This window comes from Pelodiscus sinensis, chromosome 21 (assembly GCF_049634645.1).
Source record: "Pelodiscus sinensis isolate JC-2024 chromosome 21, ASM4963464v1, whole genome shotgun sequence".
NCBI classification, from domain to species: domain Eukaryota; kingdom Metazoa; phylum Chordata; order Testudines; family Trionychidae; genus Pelodiscus; species Pelodiscus sinensis.
The window spans coordinates 1826171-1844784 of record NC_134731.1 but is presented as its reverse complement, the minus strand read 5'-3'; the positions used below and the strand labels follow the sequence as shown (position 1 = coordinate 1844784).

Sequence of the window (18614 nt, the reverse complement as noted above, 5' to 3'; positions counted from 1 at the left end):
TGCCCCATGGTGGTTACACCAGCAGCGCCCCCACAACCTCTCCGTGCAGAGGATGATGCTGCTGAATGCCCTGGATAATCCTCACCCCCCTGCTGCAGACGTTCCCCAGCAGCCTCACACCCTGCTGGGGCAATGAGGCTCCATCCTGGAGCATGACAGCACAGAGACAAGGGGGGGGGCAGAAAGGCAGCCCTGTGGACCCCTGTGTGTCCCTGTAACATATGCCCTGGGCACACCCCCGCCTGCTTCCACTGCAGTCAGGGCTGCCAGGCCCATGTCCCGTCTCTCCGCGGGTGCCCGGGAAGGCTGCCTGGGGTCCTCATTCACGACCCAAGCCATGTGATGACCCACGTGGGAGCACACGGCCCCGAGGCCGGGAACGAAGGTAAGTGCTGGGTGGGGGCAGAATCCGGGCCCCTCCGCAGAGCCTTCCTGCCAAAGCCCTTCTCCACCAACGCCAGGAGGCCCCCAAAGCCAACCCCTCCCCCAGGCAGAGGGCTTGCTGCAGACAGACAGGTGAGTGGCAGTCGCTGTGGCGTCTGCGAGGGTCTTCCCTCGTGGGGCCAGTTCTAGGGGCCGGGCCTGGACTGCCTGCTGGGCCCCATGCCGGCCGGAGTGGAGCGGGCTTGCCTGGCTCCCTCGCTCCAGCACGGAGTCACGAGATGGGGCGCTGGGAGATCCCATCCCCTCCCATTGGCCATGGCCCTGGCAACACTGCTGCCCTGCCTCCGTCCTACACGCCTCCCGCAAGACGGGCCCACGATTTCCCTGGCTCCCGAGCCATCTTGTTACTTGAGCGGCTGGGCACTGGCACAAGTGCTCCCCCCCGCCCCCGCTGACGCCCCTTCGCGTCAGAGAGCCAAGCACCTGTGGGCCTTGACTCCCCCTTAGCAAGCGCCACGCACGGGGGGGCTGATCCGGCGCACTGCGGCAGCAGCACAGCGCCTCGGCTCAGCCCCTGGGCCCCAGAGCTTTGCCTGGCGGGGGGCTGCTTCCTGCGACTCCTCGTGCCTGGAGAAACGACTCTGCCAGCTCTGGACGAAAAGCAGGCGCCAGAATCCCTGGATCCTCCCTGGTGCCACCACAGCAGCCGCAGCCAGGCTGGGCTCAGACGATAACCGGGGGGAGGAGCCCGCTCAAGCCAGCCCTTCCAGACAGAGCCACTCTGGGGGGGGGGCTGGCCTGCCCGCCACCTCTCGCCCACCCAGCCCTGCAGCCCTGCGCCGCGCAACACCAGCCACGGACACGTGCCACGACACCACCGGCCCCACTGGGCCGTGGGCCACTCCCAGCCACGCTCCCCGCACCTCTGCAGGCACAGGCAGAAAGGGGCCGAACCCGTACAGGGGAAGGCCCCCGCACAGCCCCTGGGTGGCAGCGCCGCAGGCAGCAGCAGCAACAGGCATCCAGATGCCAGGCGTGTGATGTGGCTTGTCCCTAGGGACCTGGTACTCGGGGCTGGGAGAAAACAGCCTGGCTACTCTGTCTCCGGGGGGCGAGGGCGCCTCCCCAGCTGGGGGAGACTCAGAGACAGCATCCAGGAGCCTTTCAATCTGGGCAGCTGTCAGAGCATGCCGTCCGCCGCGCCAGCGCAGGCCTCGCGAGCCTGTTGCGCAAGTGCCAGGAGTGGCGCCTCGCCCCGTAAGGCAGCAATTCCCCAAGATGCAGGGTGGGGCCCAGCTACAAGCGCGTGGGGCTTAACTCCCGTGGCAGCTGCAGGCAACACAGGCAGAAGCCACGGCTGCTCGTCAGCGAAGCCACTTCCTCCTGCAGGCACGTAGCGCCAGGGAGCCAGGCCGGGCTGAGCGCAGCAGCACAGAGTCCCAGGCTGGCCCGGCCTGAGCCCAGAACCCAATCGGAGCTGAGAGCGGAAGGGAGGGGCCTCCTCCCCGTGGCTCCCCGGGCGGCAACATGCCACGCGAGGCAGGCGCTCCCCGCATGTGGCTGCGGCTCGGCGAACAATGCAGCCGGAACAAAGCCAAGGAGTGGGATTCCGCAGGCAGCCAGCCGCGGCTTGGGCCGGCTTCCCACACGATGGCTGTGGAGGGAAGGAGGACGTTCGACCCCGCTCTCAGAAGGAATAAAGCAAAGGGCCAGGCTGCAGCCCAGTTACTGTGGCTGGCTGGCCCGGCCCAGCGGGGACGCGGCTGATGTTGCTGCCAGCCTACGGGCCCTTGTCAAGCGCATGTTTCTCCCGCACATGCAGCACGGTGGGAGGCGCGACCCCTGCAGAATCGTGTCCCTGGCTAACCCTTCTGGCGCTGGCTGCTGGCCTCCTACCTGAGGCGCATCCTAGGAGCCGCCCCTAGCAGAGGCAAACGGGTCAGGTGCCCGGGCCTTTCAGAGCTAATGCAGCCATTCAAATCCAGCCCAGGTGGAGAGCGACTAGAAGTCAGGCCAGCCACTATTGGTGGGGGAGGGGGCTCAGGCTGTTCAGCCTCCACAGCCCAACCCCCCAACTAGCACTGCAACCGCAACGAGCCCTGCTGACAGCAGGCACCCAGAGGCCAAGACTGCCTGGGCACCAGAGGGCAGAGGGCCTGCCAGGCACGGGGTGAGCGGGGTCATGCCGGAGTGGCTCTGGGATAAGCAGAGGGTTTCAGATCTTCTCCCCCTCCCCTGGCACATTTCTGTTGCACCCAGACCGCCCGCCCCTAGGCAGAGCCTGTCTCCACTAGCCAGCACTGGGTTACCAGCGCCCGAGGAGAGCGAGGGGCAGCGAGCACCGACAGCAGCGCCCACGTGCACCGTGCGGCACTGCCAGCCTGGCAAAGCCCAGGGCGCCCTGGCACTGCTGCCATTTGGCACCTGCCGCTCAGGCTGCGGTTGGCAAACCGGGGCCCCCCGGCGAGGGGCCAGGCACCCCACCCCCCTCGGGAGACGGAGGCTGGGTGCCAGGGGGGCCCATGCCAGGGCCAGGCGCCCCACCCCCCTCGGGAGACGGAGGCTGGGTGCCAGGGGGGCCCATGCCAGGGCCAGGCGCCCCACCCCCCTCGGGAGACGGAGGCTGGGTGCCGGGGGGCCCATGCCAGGGCCAGGCGCCCCACCCCCCTCGGGAGACGGAGGCTGGGTGCCGGGGGGCCCATGCCAGGGCCAGGCGCCCCACCCCCCTCGGGAGACGGAGGCTGGGTGCCAGGGGGGCCCATGCCAGGGCCAGGCGCCCCACCCCCCTCGGGCGATGGAGGCTGGGTGCCAGGGGGGCCCATGCCAGGGCCAGGCGCCCCACCCCCCTCGGGAGACGGAGGCTGGGTGCCAGGGGCGCCCATGCCAGGGCCAGGCGCCCCACCCCCCTCGGGAGACGGACGCTGGGTGCCGGGGGGCCCATGCCAGGGCCAGGCGCCCCACCCCCCTCGGGAGACGGAGGCTGGGTGCCAGGGGGGCCCATGCCAGGGCCAGGCGCCCCACCCCCCTCGGGAGACGGAGGCTGGGTGCCGGGGGGCCCATGCCAGGGCCAGGCGCCCCACCCCCCTCGGGAGACGGAGGCTGGGTGCCGGGGGGCCCATGCCAGGGCCAGGCGCCCCACCCCCCTCGGGAGACGGAGGCTGGGTGCCGGGGGGCCCATGCCAGGGCCAGGCGCCCCACCCCCCTCGGGAGACGGAGGCTGGGTGCCAGGGGGGCCCATGCCAGGGCCAGGCGCCCCACCCCCCTCGGGCGACGGAGGCTGGGTGCCAGGGGGGCCCATGCCAGGGCCAGGCGCCCCACCCCCCTCGGGAGACGGAGGCTGGGTGCCAGGGGCGCCCATGCCAGGGCCAGGCGCCCCACCCCCCTCGGGAGACGGAGGCTGGGTGCCGGGGGGCCCATGCCAGGGCCAGGCGCCCCACCCCCTCGGGAGACGGAGGCTGGGTGCCAGGGGGGCCCATGCCCGGGCCAGGCGGGAGCCCAGCTGATGCGCTGCCTGGGGGCTGGCTGCCCCTGTGCAGCGCCGAGCACAGCGCCCGCCCGGCCTTTGCGGAGCGCGCCCCCTGTCGGCGCAGCCCAGCCACCACCGCTGCGCCGAGCTGGCCCAACAGAAGGATTTACGCATGTGCACGGAATGCCTAAACAGTCTCAACTGCGCTTGCGCAGGGGGGAATAGCGCTTGGGGAGGGGGGGGGCTTCCTGCCCGGGCCGCTCACTGCGTGTGCGCAGGGGTTTAGGCTGGAAGCCGGGAGAATCCGGTCTGCGCCTGCGCGGGAATGGCGTCACACTGCATCGCGCCTGGGCGGCTCGGAGGCGCCTCTGCCACCTCGGAGGCGCCTGCGCGGTGGTGTCCGGCCCCGGCGCGTCTGCGCCTGCGCGTGGGGCGGCGAGATTCCGGAGCCCGATCCGCGCCTGCGCGCCGGTGTTCTGGCCCGGCCGGGCGGCGCCTGCGCGGCCGAGGTGTCCGGGCCCGGCCGGGCTGCGCCTGCGCGGGCTGCGCGCTGGCGGGGCCCTAAGCCGCGGCGCTCCTGTGTGTGAGAGGCGGAGGGAGCCGAGCCCGGAGCCCTGCGCAGGCCCAGCCCGTCCCCCCCCCGGCATGGCAGCGGCCGCGGGGCCCCCCGCAGCCTCCCCCGGGCCCGGCAGGCGGAGGGCGGGGAAGCCGCAGCGGCCCGTGGGCTAGGCCGAGCGCCCCCCCCCCCCCCCCGGGCCAGGCCTCCGCGCGCCCGCTCGCGCCGCCGCTGGCCTGAGGCGCCGCCCGCCCCGCCGCGCGCGCCACGAGCCGCCGCGGCCCCGCTGAGGGGCCGGGCCCCCCCCGCCCGGGCCGGCTGCATGTGGGGCAAGATGGAGGCCAAGACGATCGTGTACGACCTGGACACCTCCGGGGGGCTGATGGAGGTGAGGGGGCGGGGGGCGCGCCGGGGGGGGCCGGGCGGGGGGGGTGCGGCCCAGCCCCTCACGGCCCCTCTCTGCGCGCAGCAAATCCAGGCGCTGCTGGCGCCCCCCAAGAGCGAGGAGGGCGAGAAGCGGAGCCGGCGGCCCGAGAAGGAGGCGCGGCGCAGCGGCCGGGCCACCAACCACGACAGCTGCGATAGCTGCAAGGAAGGCGGGGACCTGCTGTGCTGCGACCACTGCCCGGCCGCCTTCCACCTCCAGTGCTGGTAAGGCCGCCGCGCTGCCGGCCGGGCGGGGGGCTGCCTCTCGGACGGGCCGGACATTGCGTGAGCGCCTCGCCGCCGGGAATAATGGAGGCTGCTGCCTCTCGCACTGTTTACAATATGGCGACCTTCCTTTAAATTATATTTTTATTCTCAGCGCCATTTTGGCTGCCTATAGGGCTTGCCGAGCCTGGCACCGTTACTGGAGTATTGTTGCGTACGGATGGATCGGCCCAGCGTGGATCCAGGGCTCTGAACTTGAAAACTGACACCCCCCCTCCCCTTTAGTCCCTTTTCCTTCCTCCTGCCTTGTAGGAGTGACCAATGCGAATTCAGGGACCGCTTGCCTGGAGTTTTGTGCTCTTGTTGCTAATCCTCTGTGGTTGTCTGGAATTGTGTGCGTTAGAGCATAGCGGTAAGAAGCTCTCCCTTATAGGAGGCAGGGGTGGGGGGAATAACCCTCTGTGTTTCTTAAGCCTTACAGGCTAATAACAAAAAAGCAAATCAGCAGAGTCAGGAGCTGTCTGAACTTCAGTTTCTGTCCTGAGAAGTTATTTCTTGTTTCTGTGTGGGGGAACCCAGGTGCATCGAAAGCAAATTTGCTTACATCTGTTCAGCAATTGACTCAGACTGGTGGTTCTTGTGAAATTCAAACAGCCGAAGTGACTAATGGGATGGGGGAGGGAGCAGGGCAAGCCGGAGCACTGGTGTTCTGGGGAATAGATAGTCTTCCTTGGAGAGAGATTTTTAACCACGTTCCTTATTGTCTTTCCTGCCTCCGATCTTTACTTGCTGCTGTGCTACAATTGTTTCCTTGTGACTTGAGGTGAATGGTTCTACTTTTTTATATGCTAATTGTAGGTCTTAAGAGACTTATTACAGTGATTACTGATTCTGGGGAAATTAACTGTGTAGTCAGGTTCTGTAAGGAGTGCCCTGTTGCCATTTTGTAGACCAGTCTACCCAGGACAGGAAGCTCTATTTTTAATTATCCATTATATCATCATTTGTATCTGGAAGAAGTTCCCCTGGTAGTTTTATTATATAGAGCACTTAAAACCTGCTAGAGCACCTTGGGCTTTTGGTTGTCTGTTTATTAATTAGACAAGGTGGGTGAGGTAATCTTTTATTGGGTCAACTTCTCTTGGTGAGAGACAAACTTTGGAGCTTACAAAGAGCTGTTGTTTGATAGGATTGTTATGTAAAATATGGCTTAGAAGTTGAGCACAAAAAAAGATAATGTTGTAATTTAGGGTACTGTTGATATAAATAGAACCTGACAAAGTTGAGTGACGTGTCTAAAAATGTTAACCCTCCATACAGTTTTGAGTCTCGTTTGTTGAAGCAGGATAGTTGCTAGAAACATTGACGGGGGCGGGGGCAGGAGGGAAAATGGTTCACATAGTTTCTCACCTACGTAAAACCTGGTCTCTGAGTGAATCAGTTGAGTCTGAACCCTACATTGATCATAACAGTCCACGTCCATTACATAGTCACAGAGAAATTATCTAATGCACATACTTCATGACATAATTTGTCACAAGCTTCAAGTTTTTTAATCTGTATTGGGAAACCATAGTAACTTTATTCAATTTAGAGACTTTAGTGAGGTGACCTCTTTCCCACAACTGACAGGACTAAACTACACCCCCAACTGTTTAACTACGATTTTCATGACTTGCATACAGGGCCTTATCCTGCAAGCCCTTTCTCACCTAAGTAGTACCATTGACTTCAGTGAGATTGCTCTCCAGGGCTTGTAAAATCAACCCTACAGTTTATGCAGCCACCATGTTCAAATCACTTTCACCTTAAATTTGCTTGAACAGGCTTTTCAGCAGACATGAAGGATGGGCTGCTTTCCTGTTCTCATTTCCAAAGGCTTGCATACCGCTTTTCTTCACACATGAGCAAATGATACAGATTACCTCAAAAGGACACAGGTTTTTGTCTTTACCTCCTACATTTTGCTTTAAGTAAATGTCCATTCCATTGGGCATGAATGCATTTCCCTGCTAATCAATAACAGTGAATATAAATTTAATTATACCAATCTGTGGCTAACTTGTGAATTCTGCTAACTCAGGTATCTTTCAGGCATTTCCCTCAATATTTAGGGCTTTTCAACAGTACATTCTGAAGCATTTCACAGAGGAGATTAGTACCATCTATAAAAGATAAAGAGGGGAAGTGACAAGAGCCAAGAATTGAACCAGTCTCCCTAGTCTCAGTCCTATGTCCTGTCAATTAGGTCGCATTGCCTCCCACATGTACAATAAATGCTTGCTTCATAATTGTATCTTGATAGGTAAATATGTATATATCTCCAAAACCACACCCCATCATTTTGGTTTCCTTTTTATCTGCTTCCATAGTCTTAATCTGGTGGCCTGGATCCAGGCAAGCTGGGGACAGCATCCGGCCACTGGTCCTTAAATTCTCCAGCCCTGCTGCAATCTATTGTATGTGCTCCAGTAAGAAAGTCTCGAAATGTAATTCAGGCAGATATTGTGGTTTCAGTTTTGGTTTGGTTTATGGTGTCTGTGAGTTCGAGGGGACAGGTTGAACCTCTCTAGCCTGGCACCCTGGGGACCTGACCAGTGCTGAGCCAGAGAATTTGCTGAACCCTGGGAGGTCACTATTGTCTAGCAGCATTACCAGCACTTCTGCAGCTTCCTGGGCTCTGAGAAAACATTTAGGGGTAAACTAGAGCTAAATAACAGCACAGAACAGAGAGAGCCAGGACTGGTGGCTGTAAACAAACTTTATGGGACCGTGGGAAACTCGACCACACCTATGATAAGTGGACATCCAGCTAACTCAAATCATTCTGGATCATGGATGTTGCTGGATCAGAGAGTGATTGACTAGAGAGATTCAACATGTACTCCAGGAGAGAAGATCAGATCTTATTATAAAGTCCTTTGTTTTGTTTTTAAACATATCTTGACTTCTACAGTATTTCCACACATTTGGAAACCAGTTTGAAAAAAAGATAGTTTGAATATTCCAGGTCTAATTATAGTATACATACCTGCCAAAAAGCAGTTTTATCAAGTCCTTCGTAGTTACAAGTGGGTTGTCAGCCCCAGAATAACTTCATGTGGATTGAACAGCTTTCTGATTCATCTATTATGAATTTGACCATTCTTGTAATCTTGTCCAAGGAAGATTTGGGGAAAAAAACAAACAAAATCTGTGTTTTCTTTGCTTACATTAGATTTCACCAGTTTTGTTCCAGATAATTTTGATAGCATAAACAGTTATAGGACATTTTTTAATGTACTTCCACTAGATTACCTATGACACTGCATCTGCTATATTCAGATACGTCAACTGTTCTTAGAACTTGAGTTTGCATAGAATATTTTTCCAAGGAAGTTTTTGGTTTATAGCTAAACACTTTGGGTTTGGTTATGAAGCTTGCATATTAACCTGTCACTGATGTGATTAATATGAATGCAAGTTCTAGATATAATGCAGTAGAGTCTTTACATGAATTTTATCACACCACTCAATTCCAAGGGAACTTTTGAGCTGAGATAAACTACTTAATTATCCCAAAGCAGTTTTCATGTTCAATACACTTCTATACTTTCCCCTTACCCTCTTGTTTTAGATGTGTGTAACTGTTATACCTTTCTCTGTCTCTTCTCTCCTGCTTGCTCCTGCAGTAAACTCATGATGCTGTGCTTGATATCAATCAACCTAAATTACTGTGATGTCAAAAATTCCATATGGCTTTTCTGGAGGATTAAGCAGAAAGTGATTGAGAGAGGAAAAGCACAGGTTTAAAACAGATAACTAGTAAAAATGGCAATAAAAGTTGCAAATCAAAGCATGTGAACAGATTTTTTGTAAACAGTCCTATTTTCCTAGTGTGAAAGATGCTCTCAAATTCCTGAGCCATAGCATTGTTAGATTCTTATTTATAATTGCCTGTTTCTCTGGCTCCTGAGTACCATGTTGTCAGTGTAATGAAGCAGTGTAAGTTGTCTAAAGTTAATCAACTTCTTTTTGAAGTGAATATGTCTTTGTGACAAAATTAGAACATAAGAATGGCCAGACTGAGTCAGACCAAAGGTCCATCCAGCTCAGGGTCCTGTCTGCCCACACTGGCCAATGCCAGGTGCCCCAGAGGGAGTGAACCGAACAGGGAATCATCAAGTGATCTCTTCCCTGTCACCCATTCCCAGCTTCTGACAAACAACAGATTAGAGACACCATTTATACCCATCCTGGCTAATAAGTATTGATGGACCTATCCTCCATGAGTGTGTCTAGCTGCTTGTTTTTTGTTTTTTTTAAACCGCTGTTAGTCTTAGTCTTTGCAACATCCTCTGGCATACAATTGACATACAAAAATTGTGCCCCCTCCCAAAATTTCCCTTAATAGTTGACTTTTGTTCTGAACCAGATACATTTTGTGGCTGGCACAGGGTAAGAGCACTGCATTGAGCACTGTCTGCTAGTTCCATTAAACGTTTCTTGCAACACTTGCCTCCCCATGTTTATATTTGGAGTGTTTGGCTCTGTTTCCCCTTTTTGATTTGGCAGTCCTCTGACATGCTGTTGAAGAATTGGAGTAACAGAGCTTGCTAAGAGAGGCGGAAGAAGCTAAACTAGCTTCAATTTTGCATATTTTACTTTGAGTCACATCAGTTAAAGATTTCACATATAGAATGGAAAATTGTCATGTTTAGCTGTTACATGAATAACTTTCTGTACCGCTTAGATTTAGAATTCTCTTGTCCCACTCCAAGCTAGCATTCAATTAAGTTAATCATTTTAGGAGTTACAGACTCAAGTGAGAAGGCAGATCTTCTCCCCTTCTTTTGTTTTTTAACTGAAAAAATCTTTGAGGCATCCAGTTTTGGAGCTGCTGCTTTGATCTCAGTGATTTGATGTTTTAATGGCCATAAAAATAGGTGCTCTGGACATCCTGCCATAAGATCACTATTACCTAGCTGACTGTTAGTTGGACAAAGTTTAAACGCATTCATTTGCATGTGGTATTGAAGGGTGACTTCATATTGAACTTATTCATAAATTAAAAAGGCTTGCACATTACATTGGCTTTTTGTAGGTTTAAATTAACTCAAATTTTAAGTTTGAATGTTTACTGTCAAAACTAGCTTGTCCTTTTATGTGAACAGGTTACTGGCAAAATCCATCTTTTAAAAGGCCACTGAAGTAAGCCTGGGGATTTGGGACTTATCAATTAAGCTGCTTTTTGAGCTCATAACATATAGAGACCATAATATTTTAAAGTTACATAAGAAAAAGGGGTGTTAACAGTGCCAGTTATCTTTAAGATAACTAAATATTTTAAATACATTTATTACGTGCCAAATTCTTTTGCTTTAATTGCATTTGGTATTTAGCCGGTGTCAGAAGCAATGTGGAATCTGAGATATTAAAGTTAATGAAAGAAGCAATTGCACTGGTCTACTTAATTAAAAAAAAGTCATTCTTTATGTGCCTTTCAGCACAGTAATGTGATCAGCCATAGCAGCTCCGTTAAGCTGTCTTGTTCAACTTTGCTTTTGCTTTTTTTAGTTTACACTTAGGCTTTGAAATGTAAAGCCAGAAAAGTTCAACTTTGGGGATAATGCTGTGCACAGAACTTAGAATTTTCTGGAGTTTGGTTTGTCACTGCTTAAACTGTGTAATTCATAACTCTTAAAGTATCATTCTCTACAGTATGTGGGTGCATGCTCTTGTTAAATCAATCATAAGAATATTTTACATGTACATAGTGAAGCATGCCTGATGACTAAACCATTTGTTGCTGTTGCTCTCAGAATTGGACCGCAGTTATCAGTTTTCCAGTCGCCAGTGGAACTCCTTCAAAATCAATATTATGTTCTATAACAGCTTAACTTAAACATGATTCCTTTACCCAACTCTGTATCAGATAGGGATATGATGGTGTAACAGTTAACTGATGTAAACTGATGAGCCTGGACTGATGGGTTAACCTTCACAGTTTCACACAGTAGTGTGGCAGGAAGCACAAGCAGGAGCCAGTGCTCATGGGGGACCAGCTTTCTGTGATGCTGCCTCTGTATGAGAGGCAGCAGCACAGCAAGGCAGGCAGTTCCTGGGGAGCCTGCTTAAAAACTGTCTCCCTGTATGCACCGGCTCCAGGAGAGCTGCCACCCCCTCACGTATAAATAGGTAACCGTTGAAAATTTCAACGGTTACACATTTACTTGAGCAAATGCATTTTAACATCCCTAGTATCAAATGTACTAAACTTATTAGAAAAATTATTGAAATGACATGTAAAGTCGTTTGAAAAGTACAGAATGAGATCGCTGATGAAAACTGTCCTGTTGGCCTGCCTGTGGAAAAATATGCTTTTATGTTGAGCACTAACTCTTAAACATTTTGAAAATTGTGATCATCAGTTTTTACTGCTATAATGAAATCCATTATCTTAGAGAAGCTGCATCTTGCTGAACTGTTCTCTTTAGCGAAGTGGGGTTTTTTAAGTAACTTTGTGATTTAGTTTGAATCCATTGTTATGCTCAGTAGCCACCCATTATGGTTAACTTTACAAGTTATTTTCTAGCTTCCTGTCTTCTGGCATGTTATCTCATCTGTAGGTGTGGCCTCGGGAGCATTTCAGAATGTGGAAACATCCTCCCAAAGGATTTCTTGTACCTAGAGGCGCTTGCTTTAGTAAGGAGATTAATTGGATTTGATTTCTGATGCATAATGTTCATTTGTTAAAGATTGCTGTACAGATCTAAAAGGTCTTAGAACAACTAGGTAACACAAATTAAGGTCAATCTGCTAGGCTATATACATAGGCTCAATGCTGCTGGAAAAAAAATCAAGACTATACCGTCACCTGCATGTTTCATATGCCTTTTTTTTTTTAACACCTCACTCTTTTCTCCCCTCCAAAAAGAGAGAGAGGCGGGAGGACAGCTGGTTAAGGCCTCATGCAAATTCATGAAAGCCACAGAAATCATGAGCGCCTCCAAACAATAATCTTTGAAATATTTCTTTAAATGGAAAATGTCTACAACAAAGTCTTCAATACAAAAAAAAAAAAAAGCCTGGTCAATTTTAGGGACAGAATGAATTTTCTTAACAGTTGTAAAATGCATGCTGGTTTTTAAATTTACTAAATTAAGTTGTAAAATTAATTCCATGCAAACTAGGTGAAATCCAATACTTTGCTGTTTATGCGCATGTTTTTTAAATAAAAAATCATTTTATACAGAACCTTAGTTATAGAGTAAAAGTATGTTCCTCTTTTTGGTACTAGATAGTGAGGGAGAAAATGGAAACCAGCATTGGCTTTCTTTAAAGCTGGGATAATCAAAACTTGCAATTCTAGGTGGTTTTAACAAAATTTTCATGGAGCTATCACTGTGTTAGTCTACTGGGGAGCATCTCAATTTGGGGAACCTGAGGGCAAGGAGCAGCCTGAGGCCGGCTGCGGCAGCTGGCACCCTAGGCGGAAGGTGCAATTGGCGCCCCCACCTGCATGGCCGTCAATGGCTGTGACGTAATCACAGGGTGCCCGGGCGCCCTAGGCGACCGCCTAGTCTGCCTAGGCTCACAGACTGCCCCTGCCTGAGGGGGATCTTACTGGTCCTGTCATACCAATATTTGCCTCAGGCCTCTAAGTGAATTGTAACTAAGAAACTGTGGTTTTGGTGACTAGAGCAGAACTTTTGAACTGTGCCCTCTCTGAGATCCTTGTCTGTTGTCACTCTGCCTGATGCAAATCTGGGGAAATGTAACTTTAAAACTCCCTAGAAGCTTTTGATGTACTCTTTTTTTGCAAGAATATATAACTGGGTTCAAAAAGGAATTTGATAATTCATGGAGACTAGGTCCATCAACAGCTATTAGCCAGGGTAGTCAGGACCATCACTGTGCCGTGAATGCCCATAAGCCCCTGGCTGCCAATCCTGAGACTGAACAAGAGATGGATCATTTAGTGATTGCCCTGTTTTGTCCATTCTCTTTGAACTATCTGGCATTGGCCACTGGCAGAAGACATGATATTGGGTAGATGAACCATTGGTCTGACCCAGCATGGCCACTCTTACGTTCCTATCTGTGTTCATATACCCGACACCTCATTTGCAAGATTCCAAGCCTGTATGTAAATTACAAGAAAAACATATTGCTGACCATCAGTTGTAAGACACATTCAGCACTGAGATTGATGTTCGAAAGCAGGGATGAGGAACCTAAGGCCCAGGGGCTAGATTTGGCCCCCAGCTTGCCTGGAAGCAACTCCCAAGGCTCTAAGCTTACCAACCCTATCATTGGGGAGCCCAAACTGGCACTCCAGTCCCATGCCTCCCACATCTCCACTTGCCTGTTGTTGGAGGAGGAGCCCAGAGCCTCGTGGGCTGGAGTCAGGAGAACCACAGCGAGATCTGATCCATGGGCTCTGCCTAGCGAGGGAGGAAGTGGCTCCATGCGCTGCCACTCCCCTTCCCTCAGCTAGAGCCGTAAGCGCTGCCTGGAGGTTTTTCCCCCACAAAATCTTCTAGCCTGGGCCAACCTAGGCTCTGCAGTGCTAGGGCAATGTGGGGGTGTATCTTTCTGCTTCGCTGTTGGAGACCATGTGGGTGAGGTGGGTTATTTGGGGGTGGGGATGGCTTCTACTTTTGTGCAGTCCTCAACCCAACACAAGGTTCCCTACCCCTGTACTGACGGTGGAAGCATTGGTATTGCTCCCTGTCAAGACACCCAGTAAACACACACGTCTTGGTGTTTCTTTGTTTCTAGACTAAGTTGGGATGTGTTGGATGCTTTCTTGACTTTTTCTGTGTTCTAGGAAACCTGGTCCTTAATCTTAAAGTCAATATGAATAGCAGAAGCCTGCTGAGAAGCAAATAGGCAGTAATTTCTGGAGTAGAAAGGAAACGATGTACTTTTTGAAATCGTCCTCAATGTGTTAGAATGTGAGGGGACTCTTGTGGTAGCAAAGGATTCTGAGAACAGCCATACCAAGTCAGACTAGTCCATCTAGCCCAGTATCCTAACTTTCTGCCAGTGCCAGATGCTTCAAAGGGAATGAGCAGAATGGCAATTATCAAGTGATCTATCATCTGTTGTCCAGTCCAGTACCTGGCGGTCACAGGCTTTGTACAGTAATACAATAGAAATCCAAGCAAGATGTGACCATTTAAAAGACCAATCCAGGAAGGTGTCTGAAAACATTAAAGTAATTCAGAATATAATGTGGCTTCTTCTGGGAATATGAAGTCGTTGATCTGGCGTATGTTTACACTTACAACCACTACAGCAGCACAGCTGCAGTTTTGCCACTGTAGTGTAGACACTTACTGCTGCTGCGGAATGGGGTTTTCCATTGCAGTACTAGAATCCACTAAGTTGAGAGGGAGAAACTAGCTTGACAGAAGAATTCTTCCGTCAGCATACTGGTGATCACACGAGGGCTTCCATCTTGGGGATGGGAAGTTTTCACAGCTCTGAGCCATGTATCTAGATCTACCCAAGTTTTGTGTGTGGATCAATGCCCAGAATAAGAATGTGTAAGCAAGTGTCTTGCCACAGTGAGTTATTGGCTAAACTGTATGTGACTGAACTATGATTCTGGAGTACTTGGCACAGTCAAACTTTCAAAGAACTGCTTCTTTTTTTTTCCCCAACCAGTAGTTTTCACCATGGCTTTTGCCCAACTTCCTTGCAGACTGCTGGGTGATACCCACAGGCTGTAGAAATATAAACATCTTAGAGAAAAATACCTTTTGTCACAATGGATCATAATCTTGTCAGCACACTTCAATTCAGTTGTTGTCATGCCAGGTTGTCTCTTTGCTGTATATAAATAGTTGTGCTAGTTTTTTTTTCTGCCCTTAGAATATTTTTTACAAATTGTATTTCCTGAGAGGTGTTCAGTGTATCATCTCAAGAGTATAAAAGGCAAATATTGTAACAGCAGGCTGTGAGGAAATCTAGTGCCTGAACCTGATTTGAGCCTTTTCCACTGATGTCTGCTGTGTATGAGTCACTTTTTTTTTAAAATAAACTAGAATGAACTAGAGATTGCTCTCTGTGGGGTTTGAATTTAGCAGTGGCCTGAGGACACAATTTAACAGGCCAAAAACCCTTCTCTGAGCAAGCAGGTCCTAATCATCATAAAATATATGCCTATATAGGCTCTGACTTTCTGCTGTCTCTCTTTGGGGGAGGGGGGGGAATGATACTGCGTTAACTACCCTAGGATCTTCTTCCACCAAGAATAGTAACAGTAGCAGGATGTGAAGAAGGGGTGGGAGGGAAGGGTTTGTGCCTATGTTAGTATCTTTTTGTTCTTTTGAAGAAAAAAATCTGAAAACTGCTGGGTGGATTTAGTATTTCTTTTTTTAAATCCGTTTGGGTTTTTTAAAACTGGTATTTCTACCTGGAAAAATTGTGTCCTGCTCAAGGCCTGAAAGGATTGTGACGTGTTGATGCCTGAGAAAATGTTGCTTGTATTTAGATTTAAATAAAATAAGTTTTAAAAACCTACTTAATTAAAATACTTTGGAGAAAAACTCTTAAATTCGACATGTCCACTTCTTTGTAAGGGCTTAAAACACTAAATACACACTTTTGTTTTGCCAGATGTTTTACTAATAGAACAGAAGTCCAGACTTGACATTGTTGTTATTTCTAAGGCTATAACCCCCAAGCAGATTAAAATATTTTCACTTTAAAGACACATTTACTTGATCATTCTCTCTGAGAAATGTTGAGCAGAAATAAAGGCCCAGATATGAGCAACAAAATATTAGAGATGGAAAGGTGTCTGTATGGAGAGGTTGAAAGACTAATTTTAAATGTAAATTTCTTCTAGAGATAAGAAGAGGGAACACATCTTTTCATGTAAAGTAACAAACGGCTTAGAAAAAGCTAAACGGGCACAGCTATTTACCTTCTGTCCTTGATTCAGAAAAAGGGAACATTCTTAAAAGCACGCAAATTGAACTGGTTAATGTTTTTTGCATAATTAACCTGTGGCACTCACTCCAGTAAAATCATTGTGTGCTTTGTAGTTTTCACAAATCTTTTGGACATGTACATGGGTAGTGAGAGCATCCACAGTTATATTGACTGGAATATACATGGCTTATGCTGTCAGGTGGGTAGACTCTTAACCAAAAAGACATTGCAAAAAGGGATGGCCATAGTGAGTTAGACCAATGGTCCACCTAGCCAAGTAAACTGTCTTCCAATATAGGGATGTTAAATGGCATTTAATTTCCATCAACTACTTGATTAGTCCATAAATGGGGAAACTGCAGAGCAGCAGCATGGCTAGCTCGCGGCCCAAGAGTTCCCAGGCTCTTAATACCTTTAAAAAGCAGAAGCACCGTGTCTTAGACTGGGCGTGAGGCAGGACAGCTGATTCCTGAATCACGACCGGTCCCCCACTATGCTTCTGCCTCCTCTGCCCTCCCTGCCCCTCCAACATTGCCTCCTGTCCTCTGATAGAGGCAGCAAAATGGGGGGAGTGACTAGCTGAGTCACTACTCGACTACCCGATAAGCATATGCTTATAGGAGAGTTGACTAGTTGCTTACATCCCTATTCCAGCAGTGGCTGGTGCAAGATGCGTCTGACAGAATGAGCAGGACAGGGCAATTTGTGATCCAGCTCTTGTTTCCAGTCCCAGCTTCTAGCAGTTTGGGACACCTATAGCATGGGGTTGTGTCCCTGACCATCCTGGCTAATAGCTATCGATGGAACTATATTAACTAGTTCTTTTTGGATCCAGTTATATTTTTGTCTTTCACAGCATTAGCTGGCAATAAAACCACAGGTTGACTGTGGTGTGTGATGAAGAAATATGGTTTATGTAGTGGTGAATTTTTATATTCAGTATTCTGACTTTTTCAGAATGACAACTTTTAGTGGCTTTTATTCCAGTCTGCAGTATTTGTGTGCATAGTCTTTTCTTGCCTTTTACTAAGTTTAAAAATGGCTTGGCGGTTAACCTCTTTAGAGTGATGAGCACCTCATCACAAACATTGAGAATCTTATGAAACAGTACATTTTTTGTATGTGATTGTGTAGGCCTGATATGTACACAGTGTTTTACCTTACATCTGCGTGTCACTTTTCATCTCAAAGGATTTCAGATCACTTTGAAAACTGTGCAGGGATAGCTTCATATGTCACTCACATGCAGCCTACTCAGTCTGATAATACTAAACAGCACTTCAGGACAAGCAGAGAAGAATACTCCATGTCCCTGAAACAGCTGAATGAATTTTACGTAGCCAGAATACAACAGCCTGAGTTGGAATTGTCCTGAAGTAACCCTGTAAATTTAATTTGCCGTAAGGCGTATCTGAGGCTTAATCTCCAGTGTGCTTGTCCCTAGGGGAGCTTTCTCCAGACTTTGTCACAGAGTGTTTGGCCATCTGCATCATCTGAGAGTTGGAATCTTTGGGAGGTCTACACCAATCCAAACTGCAAATAGCTCAATAAGAGGAAGGGGAAGAATCAAGGAGTTGTAGTTTGCCGTTTCTGCCATTGAAAACTTGCATTCATGTTTTCACAAATGAAATTTCTTTGGGAGCATGCTCCAGTAGACATCCGTGCATGTGAAATACTTAGCAGACAATTTGATTTTAACAGTTGTTCCCATGAGTAGAAGGGTCCAAGGAAGGATTTAGATGTTTGGGTGAAGCAATAGCTCCCAGGAATATAGCAGACCAGACCAGTAGATGGTGGAGTTTTTGCATTGACAGTGGCCAGTATTGGCTAGTTCAGAGGCATGTGCAAGGAACCCCATAGGAAAGAGTTAGGAAGCGCCTGTGTAATGAAACTTCCTCCTAAACCATTATGTTCCCCCTCTTAGCTAAATGGGCCTACTCTTCTGTCTCTTCACATGGAAGTGACTCCAAGCTGCTGATCTCTTCATTGTCCATCTCTGAATCCTTTCTCTTCCTGCTGTACCTTGCAACTGTGCAACCCATTTGAATGCAAGACTCCAGAGGAGGGGTAATCCGTGATTTATGTAATAGTGTAATATTTTAGTCTTCCTTATCTGACTTAGTTGCCATTGTCACAGAGCAGAAGTTTTCATTGAGCTAGTCTCAGTGATGCTCAAGTCTCCTTTCTAAGTTTGATTCAGAGCCAGCATTGTGTACAAAGTTTAAATTCGTTCCTTCAAATACACTTGTCAAGATTGAGCTTTTTAATTTCTTCCAAAATATGAAGGGAGGAAAATACATAGTGTTCCTACAGAGAAAAGTACCCAACCTATACTGTAGCTGTCCTTAAAATCCTGTCAAATATAATGTGTTGCAAAATTTGTTTGCATTTAAATCTTACAGATTTTACCAGGTCACATTTGATACAAAAATCACCACTTATATCTGATCAGACCCAAAGTATACCTTGTTCCTGAAACTATTTGAATAAAGATGAGCTGGAGCTCTGAATTCTAAGGAGGAAATAACTATTCTGTATTGATTTATCCAAAATTTGGGATGCTCTGTACATTCTGACACTTGGTTTGTGGGAATTTTGGAGGCTGGCAGTTTAGAAAGAACCCAAACCTCG

General features: G+C 49.6%; 1 protein-coding gene across 2 annotated transcripts in view; it reads left to right on the top strand.

Moving 5' to 3' along the window:
* Positions 1-4325: 4325 nt before the first annotated feature.
* Positions 4326-18614, top strand: part of PHF12 (PHD finger protein 12) — a 45106-nt gene continuing 30817 nt past the window's right edge. The window contains exons 1-2 of one of the 2 annotated variants that reach the window (XM_075904522.1): positions 4326-4794; positions 4876-5057. In XM_075904522.1, the coding sequence (XP_075760637.1) occupies positions 4729-4794; positions 4876-5057 (248 nt within the window). In that variant the 5' untranslated portion in view covers positions 4326-4728. The remainder of the gene's footprint in view (positions 4795-4875; positions 5058-18614) is intronic. The other variant, XM_075904521.1, reaches the window with a different exon arrangement.